The following is an 18713-nucleotide window of genomic DNA, read 5'->3' as shown; positions in this document are numbered from 1 at the left end:
AGCCAGCGTGAGTGATTCTGAAAGGACAATTTTAGGTGAGAAAACATAAAAATCAATAGCAGCTACACTGGAGACTATGTTTTCTATGGCGACCCTGTTTTACAAGAATATAATGATGAAAGTCTTGGAAGTTGTTGACAAGTAGTCCACATTAGTGGGCTGCACACAGGTTCATTGAACACTCCTACTAGTCCCGCCAAAGTGTGTTAAATTATAAGTCACTGAAGGGCTGTGATCATACATGTAGGCATCAAGCCTCCCAACACTTCTCTCAGCTGAAAATACATTAAAAATTGGCTTTATGTCACCGTAATGCGATTTAGTATCGACCACGGTCAATCCGAGTAATGAATTTGCCACTTGAAGCCCACAAATCTGCCATTATGTGAATACAGCACATTAAATAATCAGCACATCTCTAAAATCTAGTGTACAAGTGAATTCTTATTTTGTTGAAAAGCAAAAAAACCTCAGAAACGGAGTGAAACCTGCCTTGAGGCTCCTTCAGTAAATCTTGCCTGAGGGCAAGGAACACCGTGGCTCAGGTGGTCAATGGGCTAACTAACTGACAGGTCTGTGTGGGCTCTCCACAGGATCTGCACTTCTCTCTTGTGCTTATTTAATTTTACCCACTCTCACATTGTTTGCCACTTATTTGTCACAATGCAGCAATGCTTTCTCTAAGGGGAGAACCAGCGTGGACGAAACCATTGTCCTCTACCCGCTTTCCTGACAGACACTTTTTTGGCATAGGGAGTAAAGAGCTTTGTGGTTAGTGCCAAACTGATTTCCTCGGTGGGTTTACTACTGGTGCTGGCAGTCTGCGTGGCATGTTGACAACGGCTAAAGAGCCAAACTTGATTGCCTCTTTTCCTGCTCATTATTACAGTATTCGTTACAGAATATGATGCGATTTCTTAACTACAGTCAGCACTGGGCTTGTGAGAGTGCTTATCCCCATGTTGTAACCTTTACTGAAGCTAAACATAACCTGTGTTGGTGCTGGTCTCTCAGGCATCGGAGCATGCTCTTATAAACCACGTTGAGTAAACTGAAGGTTGCATCATCGTCTGTGGAGGACTATACCTTGTATGTTTAAGTTGTAATCATATTTATTTTAAATGTTACAATTTTCACGTCCAGTTATTAAAAACAAAAACAATAATTCAGATAGCCAAGAAGACTGAAAGAGAGCCTTTAGTGAACAAGATCTAACTAGAGGAAGTCCCGAGGTTTTTGAAAGTCATCCCATGGAAGGACTGTGAACACTTGTCTGGAATTATATCTGTTTAGAAATCATTGCTGCCAACAAGATACAAGCAGGTCTCTGAGGAATGTGACACTGTTCCTTTGCCCCACTCGGTACCAGCAAACGCCCCACAGTGTCCCCAACCAAAAGATTAAAAAGTCCCTAAAAAGTTTTTTAAATTCAGAAACTGTATCCAACATATAATTTCAGCGTTAAATAAACATCAGCTGGTGGTCTTTGGTCAATGTCTTGTTATGGTTGAAAAATATTCCCAGCTGTATTTATTACTTACTGAACATTGCTGGTTCATGCTTAGATGTTCTAGGAAGAGTGAAACACGTAGGGGTTAAACTGGGATTGTGCAGGTGGGGACCCCCAAGGTCGGGTGTAGCGGTGTAGTATGAAGAAGTGAATTACTTAGAAATAAGTCAAATATTTGCTTCTTTTGTGATATAGATGTTTCTTTGTGTACAGGCTGTGACCTGTGCTGCTACTCCTGTATTCACTGCTTTTCACAGGTTTAGCACTTTCACTTTCACAGTTCAATAAGATATAAGCAGATGATTCATGAGCTACATGGCTGATTTCCAATCCTTAGACACTATAACGGGCATATAAAAAGTAGAATTGGGTGTCATGATCATTGCCCTAAATAATAATGATTTATTATATATATTTGATTGTCTACGTTTGACCTAACCTACCATTTACCATGAACAGGGTGCTCTGTACCAGTCCAGCCTATGGTGGAGACGTTATTCACCACATTACTACAAACTAAGCAGTGTAACCAACACTAAACTGCCTGGCATTTTCATGCAACCTTTGAATAACACAAAATTAGTATACTTGTACTATGGAAAAGCGCAATTTAATCCGCACATAATTTATAGCTCAAGTATCTGATTTAAAAGCTCTAAAAGGAATGAGGACATTACATGAAAGGTTTAAATTTCCACTTTATCAGATTTCATGTGCCGAGAAGTCTTTACCTCCATTCCCTTTCCTGTGTTTCTTACATCTTTCTCAGTCTCTGACAGTGTCACTTATAAACTTTCTTTTCCTCTCCCTGGGAAATAAAGAACATTTATTTGCATTTTATATTATCTGTAACTTCAAAGAACTTTATTCTGTTTATGCTTCTCGTCCAGCTAAATCCTGAAGTACTGCGACCAACTGCATTTACATCTACACCAGCTCACATGCATGAGAGGAAAAAATGGGCAGTCCTGTGGGATATGATTATTTTCTTATTATTGAGAAAGTATCTCCTTGCTGTCACTGGAGTAACTCCAGACTACAGGACACAAAAAATGAACTCATCGACATAAACATTAACCTGCCTATCAGATTTAAATGCTTGTTAATTGAAGGTGCCAGAACGCCGTTACAGATTGTTCCAGCCCACTTTCACCCCTGACTCAAATTCACGATCTCTTTCTCTGGGGTTCATTTCTCATCCTGCTGAGGTAACCAACTTCAGACAAAAACAGCGGCATCACAGGGTTTATGATCCTGACATCAGGGGAAGGCTTATGGCGTTACAGTGGATGTAACAGCCCAACACGTTCATTTCACAATGGAAAAAATGATAGAGAATTAATGCAGATAGGCTTAAACCTTACCAGCTTTAAAGTGTCGTTTACATGTGAAAAAACATTCTCTGGTAATAATAATCTGTGTACATGAATAAGGGGTTAATGGTTCTCTGTTTGCAATCATTTAGCAAATTAGTTACAAAGAATGAAGACACATGCATTTAATTCTTTCAGAATAATTTGATTGATATTTCTCACTTTGCAAGAGACGTGTGGCTAGATCTCTGTTCTACATGGAACCAACCTGAGTACCTGTCTGTTTAAGGTTGATGTTGTGCCAGTTTTGATCAGAGATGACGGTGTATGCTTTTATAACTAATCATGTTAAATAATCTAAATTGCAACATTGAACAGAAAAAGTAATACTAATTTATTTTTGTTGTGTTCCAGTTGCCTCGTTTTCAGTGTTTAAAATATTTCAGTCCTTGTTGATTCAGCTGTACCTGTAGTTCCTTCTGCTAGCTGTACATGAGGCTTAAAACTGCAGATCACACAATACAGGAGGCAGGAACACAAACTACGGTGTTGTAATTGGAAAAGAAAATCAGGCAATAGCTGGCCTTTTCCACTCTGGGTGGGACCGTGATGTGATCTTATGCTGCACATAGCATGAGTCTATAAACAGCAGGGCTCAACGAGAGTGGAAGTTGGTTACCTATCTAAGAAGGTGGTGGTGGTGGTGGTCGTGTACCTGCACTCTACATCAAATGCACACTGTGGGAGCTCTTTCTTGTTCCACTGCTCCCTCCAATATTTCAAAGTGATCCACTGAAAACTGCCAAAAATGACTGGCCATGGTTTGTCGATGCAGTTTTCAGTTAGTGCTGCAAACACAGACACTACTGTATAATAAAATCTAACACTATGAAACTTGAGCATATATAATGTTTTCATATATGTATATATGTGTCACGATCCGCAGTGGCAGACCGAGTGGAGAGTGTGTGGAGGACTCAGGTGCAGACACGAAACTGAGTTCAAACGAAAAGCGAGCCTTTATTTTGGCTGATGACATGTGGGTCAAACAAGGCAGAAGCACAGTGACGAAACTAAACTATAACTAAACTGGGAAACTGGCATTATGATGCCACAGAGAACTATGAATACAAACATGGTGGGTGAGAACACAGACGACGCGACACTGAACACAGCAAGGCTGAGGACCAAATACACACATGAGGTGATATGGGGAAGTGGAGACACATGGGCACACAACTGACTAGAATGAAACAATGACAACACAGGGGAGAGTAAATTAAATGCAGTGAACAAAGAACAGACTCTTTCAAAATAAAACAGGAAACACGGAGACATAGACATGAAACGAACTAGACAACAAGAGCCACACAGACATGACACATAACGGGTAGGCGCACGAACCAGGGAGACTGAGTACAGGGGAAGATGACAGAAATGACAACATGAACTTGACAACATAAGACACACAGACATAAACACATGAAGGGCAAGGGAGACTTAACACAAGGGTAATACAATAACAAATGAGCTAGAATAACTTAATGAACCTAAACAAACAATAAACACACACACACACACACACACACACATATGTATTAAAAAGAGAGCTACTTTAACCTCCTTTTACTTTTACCTCCAACAAGGCATTGTGCTTTTTGAAGGCTGGTGTACAGACTGTCGAGTACAACCAGTACAAAGGAAGTGATTCTAGCATCTGGTGATTTGCCAGAAGTAAACAAATGACTTAAATGAGCATGGCTGGAGCACTTGCTAGATGTGCTCTGTATGACAGGAAGATCAGATGGTGAACAGAAATTACTGATTAACTGGTTACTGGTTAAAAAGCTCAACCCAACATGCAATATCCCAGTTTTTCCAGGAAAGACACTACCTGGGTTCCTACAATATTAATACAATAATTACAATAATTTGGTGAATCTGTTGAAATAAAGTAACACCACCAACAGCATGATATGCAATATCAGTGGCACAGTAATAATTCCAGTGACAGCCTAAATCAAACGTGTGGACCAAAGTAGCCTAAATATTATTGAACAATTAGCATTTAAGAATAACTTAATCTTTGAACTCTTCAGGATATTATCACATAATAATATTGAAAAATATATTTGACCTAAACTGTTTTATCTTGGGTCAAACGTTTGAACCAGCTGCTTAAAGTAACCGTGCCAGTAATTTCCATTCACCGTTTTCTCTTCCTGGAGCGCTGCTATCAAGTGCTCCAGCGATGCTTGGTTCAGTTCATTGTTTACATTTGGGTCGCACATCACCAGCTGCTAGTATCTCTTTGTTGCCTGATTGTGCACGATGTTGTGTGTTTGTCTCAAGTCGTGGAACAGAATCGACTGCAGGAGCAGTTTTCTTGCACATTTTTCAAATCACCGTTGTTCAAGTAACTTCCTTTTAGCTACTAAATCGTCATTTGAGACGTAATATGTGGCTCTTGCTGGCAGACATGCCTGGGCTTGTCTCGCTGTTCTGCAAACACAAGGTGTTGCTATGGCAATGATATCTAAATATGACACTTTAAGACACACATTAATATACCACCACAAGGCTGCCCTTGCTGGCACCCTGTAGCAGCAGATTCACACTTCAAATTAGGTAGTTTTCATTAACAGTAACTGATTGGAAAAGAAGGAAGGAAATGCCCTTTATTTTACTTGCTGTAAAAGATGCCGCTTCCTGCATGTTGCAATCACTGATAAAGCATCGTTCACTATTTTCTTTTCTATACTGTCAGAAATACCAGAAACATCTAATTTCCTTGAAATATCATCCTATAATTTTGCCCATCCCTGTTTCCCATTTTGAATACTTTAAGATTCCTGCCTTCAAAGACACAAACATATCTCAGTTTGGCACACGCTATGTCATTGTCTAAGTTTCTGGCAAGGTGTGTTGACAACCATGTCTCCCCATTGCAGTCAGTAAGTAACCTTACCTGGTGATGCAGAGGTTGAAGGTTTGAATCTCTAGACTGTCAACAGTGCTGCTCTTCGCACATGGGCGTGTGTTAGGGCAACAGGCACTCACAATCTGCTCGGACTCTGTTTGGAGTACAGTTCCAAGTGTTTCTTTTCTGACTGCTGTAGTTTGTGTCTTTTTGTCATAAAACTCATCAGTTTGCCTTAAATTAAGTCAGACGCACCTTCAGTCAGTCAACTGCTTAAGTATAAAGATGCCTATTAACACTTAACTGTTAAAATGCCACTGAAAATGTGACAAAGAATTTCACTTTGAACTTGTTTAGAGTGTCAACAACAGCGCAGTCTTTGTTATTCTGATGGCTTTGGGATAATTTAGTCTCAAAACAAATCAAATCTCAAAGCAACCTTGAACTTCTTACATGTTAAATCACTTTGTCAAGTTGATGAGATTTCTGTATTTTGTGAGACTCGCTTTTTGGCACATTAAAGATTTCACCTGTTTTCTGAGTTAAAAAAATAATAAACAGCAGGAGGTGTCTTCTAAATAGGAAGACAGTAATATTTGTCAAGAAAGGTGACATTTTCTAGACATTGCTAATAAGTCAAAGACATTCTTCAGCAAAGATGATGAGACGGATGTGTTTTTCCAAGTAAATCTAAATGTGTCTTTTTTTGTTGATCCAGGTGCTACTTGTTGGATGGGATCTCTAAAGGAGCCTGGCTGAACCGCTCAAGCATCATATTCGCAGGGAATGACAAGTGGTCTGTGGATCCACGTGTGTCCATAGTGTCCAGTGTTGGAGACAAACATGAGTACAGCCTTCAGATACAGAAAGTGGATGTAACTGATGATGGCCTTTACACATGCTCGATTCAGAGTGAGCGTAACCCACGGCCAAAGCTCCTCAACCTCATTGTAAAAGGTGCGTGCAGGCCATGCGTGTTCTTTACTTTGTCTGTGTGTAGCATATGTATATGTTGGTGATTATCATAACTTACATTGTTCCATTTCCAAGCATGCACGTGTTTCAGTTGTCTGCACATATCTGCAGTTCAATTTTGGTTGTTTAAATCGTAGGCGCAGAGTTTTCAAGCATCACAAAAAGCGAGCTGCAGCTTCCGTCCTGTGCCTTTTTCTGATCTAACACCTTATGTCTTGCTCACAAAGGCAAAGGCTTGAGAAATTGCTTCGGTGACGGGAAACCGACATTTTAAGGTACATTGTATGCCCGCAGGCCATGCAGCAAAAAGCCGGTTGGTTTAAATTACTGGAGGCAAAGTAGCTTTAATCAGGCCTCTCTGGATTTTGTCGCAGCAGGCAAAACAAAAAGAGATCCAATTCTGATAACTTTTAACTACATCCTGCACTTGCTGATATGCTATATATGCACTATGCATTGCTTAGCAGACGATAATGTTGTGAATTTTAGTTTTCGACACAAATGTGCTGGCACTGAGCTTTTTAGAGGTTGTCTGCATTGGGCTTTATCTCGGGCAGCGTGCATTTTTTTAGGGATTTTAATGGGCCCACCCGTGTTATGTTTCTTTTCTAGGCTGATGTGAAGATTTCATTAAAAAATGTCTCTCTCTTAATCCTAATATTTATTTCACAACATTGTCTCCTGGCCTACATTCACACACACACACCCCTCGGCAGGTATCAGATTAATTGAAAATGCACAACAAATTATTCTCATTCTGCTTTAAGCCTAGCCAAGGTAAGGATTAATTTATGAAAACATAATGTTGCACACCTCCGCACAAGCAGCACAGTATTAATAGAAGAGGTGAGGGTCAGGAGCACTGAAGTTTGAGCAGTGATATGTGAAATGTGCAAGTGGAAATAGCTCTCCAGCTGGCGTCTCTGTTGTGACATATGGAGAGAGCTTATGAAAATTCTTTTCAGGCATGTGATCCTACCTGCAGTTTGATTTGTTTGTTGTGAGCCGTAATTGAAAGTATTTGTTTCGCCTTTATCCACGTTAAACTGGTACAAGAGCACTAGGGTTTGGAAAAGAAAAAAAAAGAGTCACATTAATTCGCAAACAGCACGGACGGCGCTTCTGTAAACTGCTATCCTGTGAGGTAGCACTTTTCGCCGGGGATAAGAAGAGTAGTCAAAACAAATCACTGTTTACCTTCTCAGGTGTCCGTCCCTGTTCAACAAGCAGCACAACATGAAAGCAGCGCGCTTTTAAAACAGTCTGTTTCCCCAAATTTCTTAATCTGCTGCCTGTAGTGTGCAAATATTAAACTGTGTGGGCGTAGAGCGGCAACTAAGGTTGGTTTCGAAGGTACAAAGTGGTGTTTGAACAATTGTGCTTGTTTGGCTGCTGATGAGAGCGCATTCACTGTACTGCCGTTCAAAAATGGCCTTTGGTTAACAATCCTAACAATCCTGTCGGTTTTAAAGGGTCACAGAATTTAAATGCTATACTCCTGGTACTTTTTTATAGGTCCTATTTTGGAGGACGGACTCCACCCCATCCATTTTCGTGTCAGTCCACAAAGTACAACGTTTCATAGAAAAATCTTTTAGTTGATTGTAACTTTCTGGCAAACCTGCAGACAAAATTGCAGGTAAACATCAGCTATCTGAGTGAAAGTTGGAGGCAAAAACTGAAATCAACAGTGAAGTCCAGGTTTTATTCTTACATATAAGAACACGTGAAAAATATGAGATTTTTTCTGTCAGCGTGATATATTTGGCATCAGTAAATCTCAAACGGAGACAGGATTAGAAGAAAGTGAAAGATCGCACTGACTTTGTGGAGCTGCACCGACACAGCTCTGCTGATCCGTCTGTGCAGGTTAGCATAATAAAGTTACAGCAGGTGGATAGATAGTGCATAGAGCTACAGATTAGATTTAGTGTGTAACCTCCTTCTTGGGCCGGTTGTCGTCACTTTGCTGAAAAACTTTTCTGGTTGAAACTCGGCCTTTCCGATTCTGCTGTCGTCACCTTCCTGTTTGTTGTTACCTGCGTCAACTGTGACCACATCACAGCCCCATAACTGTTCATGCTGGCGCTTGACTCCCTGCAGTCTTCTTCTTAATGATGGATGTTATGTGTGCTGAATCAGTGCTGATGTAAAACAGAAGAAGTTGAAGCGTTTTCTCCAGAAAGTCTCATCTTTTCAAGCCGTTGTAGCAGCTTCCTGTCTATAATCTGGGAATCTTTGAGCTTCACTCATCTATCAATTAAAAGGTGGTAAATCTGACCTACTCGTACACGCGGGTCTCCACACCAGCCACTACAGCTGCGGCGTGTGCCTCAGGTAATTAAAACTAAAGAGTGCACGGCAAGCTAAAACAACATCACAGAGTGGGGCGTGCCACCATTCACAAAGATGACAACAGCAAGCAAAAACAGGTCAATATAATTGGCTGTGCGAATGCAAGCAGAAAAAAACAAGCGCCCTGAAAGTTTGTAGTTCTCCGGGCAGCTCCCTGGTGAGCTGGTACCCTCAGAGTCATGAGAAGTCTTTAGTGCAAATGCACCTTATCTAATTTCTTTTTAATCTCTCATCAAGAAATTGAGCGTCCATAGCCTCACTTATTGTTTGTTAATGAAGATAGGCTTAAACCTTTAATATAAATGCAGAGTTCTATCAGCACTTGTCAACTCCTCAGAGCACCGCAGCGCCTCTGCAGTTATAGCCACTGTGCTATAGCTGAAAGGTCACAGGGGCAAATCCCGCCTCTGCCAATGTGTCCATCAGCAGTCTTGAGTCTTGTTAGCGTTTCCTCAAGTGAAAGCATACACCCCCAGACGCACGCACACACCAACACAAGCACACAGGCGTTCGCTTCCTCTCAGCGAATGATGAATTTACTTCTAGAAATGTGTCTGTTCACTTTAAAGAGATTCCTCAAACTGGCCTTGAATACTGATTTTATAAAGTAGATCACATATCAGTAAGATGGGGCACGAAACACTGTTCTGCATGTCCCTTCCTGTGTAGGTTGGCATTCAGTTGCCTTTATTAAAGGTTGACGCATCAAACTTTTTCTGAAAAGTACATTTTCTGCAGTTTTTTTTTTTAGGAAAAGTCATTTTGAAAAGGCACACAGAAGCTTGAAATTGTATTATATCTGTAAGCTCAGTAATACAGAATGATTGTGCTTCTTATGTTGAACTTTTAGGAGCTGGAATTTCAATGAGATCCATGCAGTAAGATGTGTAATGCAAATTTTTAATGGGGGGGTGCAAATGGGCACTGGTATTAGTAAGACTGCTTGGGGTTAGGTACCAGGAGAGAAAAGGTCAACACATCCCTATAAGTTAGGGCTAATTGCTGGTCAAAAGGTTATAATGAAAGCACCTTTGTCTGGAGGTTATAATAAGAAAATCTCATACTTTTTTTACACTAACCTATTGTGTTCACATTGTTGAATTTGCCCCATTGAGCAGCCGTTATAAGCAATTCTAGGATTGACTAGAGTGGAGGGAAGAGAGTGAAGACTGCTTTTATTTGCTGATATTCACATGGACAGAACGCACATAGCGTTGCTTTCCCTGCTCGGGCCACATTTTACAGGTACACCATGTTTCTGAATATGTATGTGATAAACTGTAATCAGCTGCTTGGCAGGCAGTAATGTGAGCTGCACGACCGTCATGTTTTTGTAGGCGTTGGTTTTCCGAAGAACAGTTTGTAATGGGAATCTTACCAGGGGTGTTGTGGGTCATGGCAGCTCCTCACCACTGGCCATATGGCCACAATCAAACCGAAGCTAATGTGCCAGCTGTCAGCTGCATAATAAGTCTTGGAATGGCTAGAATTCCTGATGGATGTGACATAATGGCTAAGATTTGGCAAAAGTTTGACCTACAAATAGCAACTGTTGTTCGCAAATGTAACATGTTGACCATCAAAGTCAGTGATGTCTGAGAACTGCATTTTATTTCACATAAACAATAACGAGGCTGAACAGAAGCTGTTTAGCAGAGAGCCTGCAGCTTCGTTAAACCTGTAGTGTAGGACAAAGACTGGGTAGTGATAGCAGAAAACAAAAATATCTGAACGCTATATGAAGGGATGTGGTCACTGTTTCCTTGATGGATGATGAGCGGACGATATAATCATGTGAAAAAGTGTAAAACATGGAGATCCCTAAATGTACTATCAGCTTTCAGTAAAGCTTGATGGCGTTTTGATTGTGTTATGTATCTAAATCTGTTGAGTCATCAGGCAAATGGACAGACAGCTCTGTGTATCTGAGAGGGAGCTGCAGGCAGGAAGTATGCTGAAATACAGATGACTACCTCCAGCTGATGAATGCCGATAGGCATGTCTTTGACAGGTCGCTAGAGCTTGTTAAAAAATTTGGTTCATTACATTGCCAGCCATTCTGTCCCAAAGCATATGTGTGGTCTTCTGGCATCTCTGCCATTTTACACCATATTGTACTTCAGTTCATTTTCTTTGTCAAAACTGTGCACTGGGAAACCTTACCTGTCACTGTGTGGTAGTTGTGTACACATGCTTAAGCCCACTCATCGAGAACAGAGGGATTTCTTTACAGATGAGATGTAGCAGAGGAGCCGCTCTGTCATGTTGCAGAGGCTTCTGGGAGCATGCTGTTTTTTTCATCTGCTGAAATGAAAGGGAAGACTTGCTAAGAAAAAAAAACAGACACTTTAATCTGAGCTTTTCAGTCCAAGCATGCAACATTTATTAATACCGCAACACAAATGTTACAGTTGACTTAAAAGGATTTCATGGCGTTGGATTTTTTTGGGGCGTTTTTACTTTGCTTGACGGTGCACCATGGAAGAGTAACATGGAAAATTGGAGCAAGAAGGGATTACTGCATGAAAATATGCAATGGTCTCAACTCATTTCAGGTGCATGGTTGGGTCTTTGAGTAGTTGATCCACCGAGCAATTATGCTTATCTGAAATGAATATCTTTGTCTGCAGTGCAGGGAGTGGCTTTCTTGCATCCGGTCATTTACAGATTTGAAAATGGAGATATTTGAATATTTCACCAAGCTGTGGGGCAGAAAAGACGAATGCTAAAATACAAGCGAGGAACATTTGCCAAAAGTTGGACATTTTTAAGGGACAGCTTGTGATGGAGATGGAAGTAATGTTCAACGCTTCGCTTCATAAATCCTTAAAATTCACCAGTCCCTTAACAATGATGACTTGGCAAATTGAGAACCCACTGAAAGTTTGTAACTTTGATAAATATGTAAAGCTGTTTTTGGAATTGTTCTACTTTTTTTCTTCTTTTTTAAAAAAACTGAATCTCCATGTGTTTCCTTTTTAGTCGTCTCTCGCTCAGCAGAAACCTTTACATTATTTATGGCAATGAGAAATAACGTCAGTTTTATACGAGCGGATGAAGACGGAGGTAAAGACGAGAATTTTTTTCCCTCCTTCTCTGGAGTCGCATCCCTCGGGATTTCTCCTTACCCGAACCTACGGCACCAGGAATCTCTAGTTATCGTCACGCTTCTTAATGCATGAATCACATGCTGCTCTATTAGAGGCTAGAGGTGGGATATGACTTTGCTGTCTTCTCTAAGAATCATTTAATCTCAGTGTGACATTTATCCCCCTCAGAGACCTTATGTCACCTCAGCAAATTAGACATTTGCATCTGTGCCCCTCCCACCCCCCATAGCTTTTTTGCAAACGGCGCCCCTGATAGGTGGGTGGAAAAATTGTTCAGAATTGCACTGGCATTACAGCTCAGAGACACACAACGCCGAGGGCACTGTCTCGGCACCACATTTTCTCTTTGTTGTCATTGCACATGGAGTAAGCTCAGTGCGCCAAAACAAAAATAGGAAGATGAGAGGACTGCGGGTCTGTCGGATGCAGAGAAGCATATTCATATTCCACAGAGTGATGCAAAGATTAAACTCAGCTCAACTCCAGATCTACTTTTTTTTTTTTTTAAATTGAAATCACAACAACAGTCCTCTGAAGGTGCCAGTGCCCGCTCGCCCTCTCTCTCTCACGTAATCTCAGCCAAAAGCAGTGATCATAAGGCCACAGGGGGTCTGCTAAATTACTAAAGGGTCCCTGTTTTCCTCCAGGTACTTTTGGCACAGGTGCCGAGCAGTTAGACCATTCTTCAAATACTCGACTTAACAAGATTAAACCAAATGGGCTCTGCCTTGTGGCTGTGCACTGATTATTGAGTGAATGCGAAATGCTCTGACCATGAAGTAACTAGTTCATGTGAACCCTGCTGTTCTTCCTCGTCTGCATATTCTCCTCTCTCCATCCCGCTTACACTAACTTAGCAGCAATCCCCCCCCCCCCCCCCCCGAACAGCATCTGATGCAGGATACTGAAAGATTGGCATCAGGCCCAGCCCGCCCCTTCTGTACATCACATAAGCGGCCTCCTCCTCAGCCGCCATTCTATTCCTCGCTCTCGGTTAATTAAGATTGTAGATGTGATAATGCATTAAATATGCACAGCACCTCTCATCTAAGAATATCTTGTCACAGCGAGGAAGGGGAAAGAAGCATACTTCCTTTCACCATCAGTAGCTGCTCACACAGGCATTGGAAATGCATTTCAAGGTTTCATCACCATGAATTTGTTAAGAGAAATCTTGTTCACATAATGCAGTATGTCTAAAGATATAGGATTTCATGTGGGATTTTACATGTTGCCCTGGCGTGGTGTATTGCTTCGTAGGGGTTAACGTTTTTCAAAAATGTGAGCAGTAATCCTGTATGTGATGAAAATGCTTTGGACATTAATATGGATCAAAGCGGATCCACAGTGAAAAGTCGCCCACGCCCATGGAGTGAGTCAGCCTGGAAAGAGTGTTTCACAGCGAGAAGAGAAATGGAGGGTTAAACCTCCGGTTGCAGCTCCTCTCTTTAATGTCAGCGCAGAAGCAGTGTGTAATTACATGGCATAAAAAGACCAAGCAAATCGCAGTTTATTCGTAATGTGCTATGATTCTGTCAGTCTCATTAATTGTTGGGTGCTTTTAAAAAAAAGATTTCATTTTCTCGTGACCTGAGCCCGAAAATACAGTCCTGTCAAGCATCGCTAAAGCACCTCTGTGACAAAATCCACACAGCGAATGCCTTTGCGTTGCCATTTCTCCTTCACTGACTGTCACAAACTCCACTTGAGTATTAGTGACATCGATGTTATAAAATTTACACGTAATTGCAACCTAGCTCTGCTTTGCTCTTGATTCAATTTCAAACAGATTGCTCCCACTGCACATATTGGTTAAACAATTTTCCTTTTAAACTCGATGTCAAGTAGCTTAAAAAGTTTAAAGTTAACTTCTGCATATTTCAGTGAAACTGAAACACGGCGGGACATTTTGTCAACAGTCGATGCAGCTTACCTGAAGATTAAACTGAATGCTGCTATTAGATTAGACATTTACTCTAATAGTCTACAAGCGTTACAAGGAATGAACAATCAGAGGAGTAATTTTCCTGTATAAGCAGTCATTTCAGCCGATAAGGACAGAAATGCAGCTTTTTTATTTTTAAATGAGTAATAAACATGATCTTTATCTCTGTGTGCGTTGGACTCAACCTGCAACTCAACTGATTGAACTTTGACGACTGCGCTCTGTGACACGCCTTCGCACGAAGGCCTACTGTCGCCTACTGTACAGCTGCGCTAAGCTCAAGCACACGATGAAGGAAAACATTCTGTGATTATCGGAGTTCTGTGAACTGGTTTACGTGCATATAGAGGGACTTCCAGTCTTTGCGTAAGTCATTGCTTTCAACAGCTGCGGGGACCTCGGGAGGAAAGCAGTGTTGTGGGAACGACACACTCTTCACTACTAAGGTATAACAATGTATATAAAGCAATGTGGAGACCAATGCCGAGCATTTTATAGCTGTAGTGTGTTACACTTGATGTTTTTAGTCACATTAACCAAAGTTACATTTTAGCTGAGCTAGAATTACTGTTACAACTAGAAATTTTATTAAGATAAAATTTGATTTTAATTAAAAAAAGATGAATTACACTGAGATTATTGACTTATCTAGTTTTATCTAGTTTTAGATGAAAGACTTGTTGCATGATGATTGCTATCAAAGTGGAAAACAGACACTTTGACAACATTACTGCAATAGCTTCTAATGCCTGTGAAAAGATGTTCTATGAACAGGGAATAGTGAATCAGCATCAGCTGGAATAACTGAGTATCAAGGCCTCAGTGGAATAATAATGCACTGAAACAATGTGGCTGCCATTTATATTGCAGGGGAAAGTGTGGAGAGAATATGAGTGCGTCTAAAGGAACAGATTTGCCATTATGGCCCCTGACATTTAGTTAGCCACCAATCATTGCACGTTTGTGTGTGTGTGTGTGTGTGTGTGTGTGTCTCTGTGTGGGTGTCTGTGTTTGTGAATTTTTATCTAAGCTCTTGTAAATTTCTCTCATCGTGCATGCAGCAATATATATTTGTACAACTGCATGCACATGTGCGCGTGTGTGCAGTTGGTTGAGCATCTGCGTGAGCCTAAAGTGAATCCTCATTATGAAAATGGCTGATATTAGGCATTGTTAATTAAAATGAGTGAGGTTAAAGGTCAGCCGCTCAGCTCTCACGTCTGTCTTCTCTAGAGAATAGAGAATAGAGGCAGCTTGAGTGGAGAAAACTTTCATTTGGAGCCTTGAACGGTATTCACAGGTAAAAGAGCTTAACATGAAATTTACCTCCACGTTGTCACTTTTTACGTCTGTAAATTCCTCAAAATTACATTCCACGTGATCTATTATGTAAAAATGTAATTGCCTTGTGCATGCTGGTTTTATTTTATTAACAATAAAATATGGAGTGATGTTTATTTTTATACTTTTTGTACTTTGAAATGTATGCGCTGTATAGCTTTATTCTCCAGATTATAGTAATGGGTTTGTTTCCACCGAAAACCACAGAATGTAGAGTTACTCCCCGTGAATTTTCTTGGATGGTGTCCCACTTCAATTATCCTCTGGTTTTTTTCATGTGTTCTCTGCATGCCTGTACTCGTGGATAACATTAGATTAATGGGCAGGAAAAATAAATCTCTGCTGTCACTCATTGTTGCCGATAGCCATAAATATTCAATAAATTACCTCGAGTCGTGAAAGTGCACAGACACTCCAGCTTAGATAACACCTTTAATGCCGGGAAGGCCAAAATTGTTTTAAAAAGAGTCGAGCATGTGAGAAAACATTACACGAGTCAACATGCATAAGATGTATAATTTAATTAAAATATAATAGAAATAAACTTGAAAAGTGATTTAATGAATCATGGGTAGCTGTAGCTGCTTAAATCAAAGCTTTATTTACTTCAGGTAAAGCGGGAACTTGGCCTTTATTTGAACCAAGACCTAATTAGGCTTTAATTCCAGTTTCCTCTCTTTTAACTGTTAGTCTTATTCAAGTAAAAAGCCTCGCTGTTAACTCTCAGTGCCTTTTTTCTTTAATTAGCCTTTTCTTAAACTTCATGTCTGGCTGTTGTCATGGTGAGTTCGACATGTTTTACATTGTCACAGCATTTGTGCTGGAACAATATGGGCATACCACGCTAGAAGAATTAGCAGACTGAATTCCCCATTATGTTTCCACATCGTCATCTCGTTTGATGCGGGTGATGTTGTTCATCTTGTCTCATTAGGTGCAATAAAATCATGATTTAAGACTTCTGAGAACCTTTGAGTTTGTTGAGTTGTCAAAATTAGTCACTTGTTGTTGTCGTCTCGTGCTGTTTTTCTTTTTCTTTTTTTAATTTTGTCTGTGACACATTCTTATTCCCGCTTACACACCTCAGATTAGTCTGGTTGTTTTTTTCAGTGCAGGAAGGAGGGATTAATGATCAAATAAAAAGCAGTTAGATGTAGGAAAAAGGTCTTGTATGAATGTGAGAATGAGACATGTAGAGTAATCCATTTACTGTTGTGATGTCCTAAATAATTAAACTTGACCCCACCTGCAAGTAGTTCGTATTAAGTGCTGATCAGTGTTTACTCTGTCAGTAGTTTAGAAAACAGACAAACCAAATAACGATAAATCAGGGACACATTTTACTGCTGTGACCAACTGTGGTGATGACGGGGAGGCACGGCGAGATGACAATCGACACAGTAGAACCAGTAACTGCAGAGCAGAAACAGAGATACCTGCAGGAAGTCGAGCAGGGAGTTGAGCAGTCGAGTCCTGGTCCTGTTCGACTAAAACACGATCAGGGAAACAAAGAGTAATCAATAAAACTTACCAGAAACGATTTTAACGTGGCTCCAACTATGACTTTTGTTGGTTTTTTCTACCTGACTGATCTTCGGTAGAACAGAGGGATTTTGACTGTTTTTCTTTTGGTTTGTTTAAAAGTCATACGTAGTCGTATATAAACCCTGATTGCTTTTCAAATGAAAATGTCTATTTCATTTTCATGAGCATACATTACCCAGTCCTTGCCCAGTTTTTCCTGCCACATGCCGTCCGATTTGAACTTTTGAATTGTGAACATGCGTGCTACTCTGGCATCGTTCTCCCCCTAAGCCTGACTGACTGTTCACACAGTCAGTCAGGCTTAGACGTGTCAGCCCATGGCTTTTGTGGTGTTAAACATTTGGTTCTCAGAGGTGTAAATCACAACAGAAATAAGAATTCTCTCACTTGTGTGTGGATACAAGCGTGCTTGTCCTCTAGGCTGTGTTTATCATACAGCATAACCTTCATCAATGGTGGGATGGCTGTGAAACTGATTTGCTGGGGGGGAAACACTGGCAGACATCTCAGAGATATACTGGCCCTAATTGGGCAGATAAATATCACAGGCTGCGCTCTCTGGCCTTACAGCACTGTTGCATACATCACCCTGAATGTAAACTGACCACCAGCAGTGGGGTGCCGCCCGCCTGTCTCGTCCGCGAGATTTATCTTCTGCCCAAAGTGCAATTAAAGAGCAGGGAGAGATTTCCTCTTTGTTGGCTTCCTTGACTACTAGCTGTCGTAGAAGTCTGGTCACAGAGACCCTCCGTCTTTGTTAGATTCAACGAGCCCTCCAACTAAGCGACTGCATCAGACCTTTTTTTCCTTACCGTCTCAAAGAATCACATTTTTGACATGCAGGATTGTTCCACTTTTAGGTCAAAAGTGGTTTAGGTCAAAATCCACTCAAGGATAAGACTGTTTTAGAAAGTCTATGCACACATTTTAGACAGATGGACAGATAGACAGACAGATAGATAGAAAATTCCTCAGCAGCTCACATAAACACATATACAGAACAAATTTGCTACACCAATGTACAGAAAAAAATAGAAACAGATGTTAAAAGAGCTGTGTATTGTAATGTAGCCTCCTCACTACCATACAATAAATAGCCGTGGACTTTTGGTAGTTTATCAACAAAATAAATGTGTGTGAATGACTGGATGTGTAAAGCGCTTTGGGGTCCTTAGGGACTAGTAAAGCGCTATATAAATACAGGCCATTTACCATTTAAATATTAAACTTAAAATAATCTTTAGATGATAAAAATAATCATCAGTTCACTACTGTAGTGCAATGAAAATCTACGCACTAGATTTATACATGCTTGAATTACAGTAGCTATGTACTAGTAGTCTAACCATGACATTCAACCTACATGTTCTGGATACTGCAGCATTCATCTGTAGTGACCTGACACATGATGTATTATCATAGACACAAAAACAGGCAAATCAGAGGTGGGATGCTTATTTAAAATGATCAGAGTCCTGGTGTTCTGTATTAACATCTTTATCTTTCGAGACTAACAGCGTAAACAAATAGCAGGAACTGACATCTGTATTCGGCAAAGTAGCTGATAGTTTTTAATAATGAGCAACTTATTGAATATTCATGACTTTGGCCTTTCCAAAGCTCTCACTGGACAGGAATTGCCCTGTATTACCTACGTGTTTTTTAATCCAAATCTCCCTTTACCAACCCATGGGGACGA

General features: G+C 40.5%; 1 protein-coding gene across 1 annotated transcript in view; it reads left to right on the top strand.

Annotated features, from left to right (window-relative positions):
* Positions 1 to 18713, top strand: part of negr1 (neuronal growth regulator 1) — a 174476-nt gene that overhangs the window by 46821 nt on the left and 108942 nt on the right. The window contains exon 2 of the mRNA XM_085371989.1: positions 6462 to 6700. Within this exon, the coding sequence (XP_085228115.1) occupies positions 6462 to 6700 (239 nt within the window). The remainder of the gene's footprint in view (positions 1 to 6461; positions 6701 to 18713) is intronic.

The sequence above is a fragment of the Diplotaxodon limnothrissa genome, linkage group LG15 (assembly GCF_057381915.1).
Source record: "Diplotaxodon limnothrissa isolate DT_005_m linkage group LG15, D_limnothrissa_male_GT1.1, whole genome shotgun sequence".
Lineage (NCBI taxonomy): Eukaryota > Metazoa > Chordata > Actinopteri > Cichliformes > Cichlidae > Diplotaxodon > Diplotaxodon limnothrissa.
The sequence above is the reverse complement of the archived record's forward strand: the minus strand, read 5'-3'. Positions and strand labels throughout refer to the sequence as shown.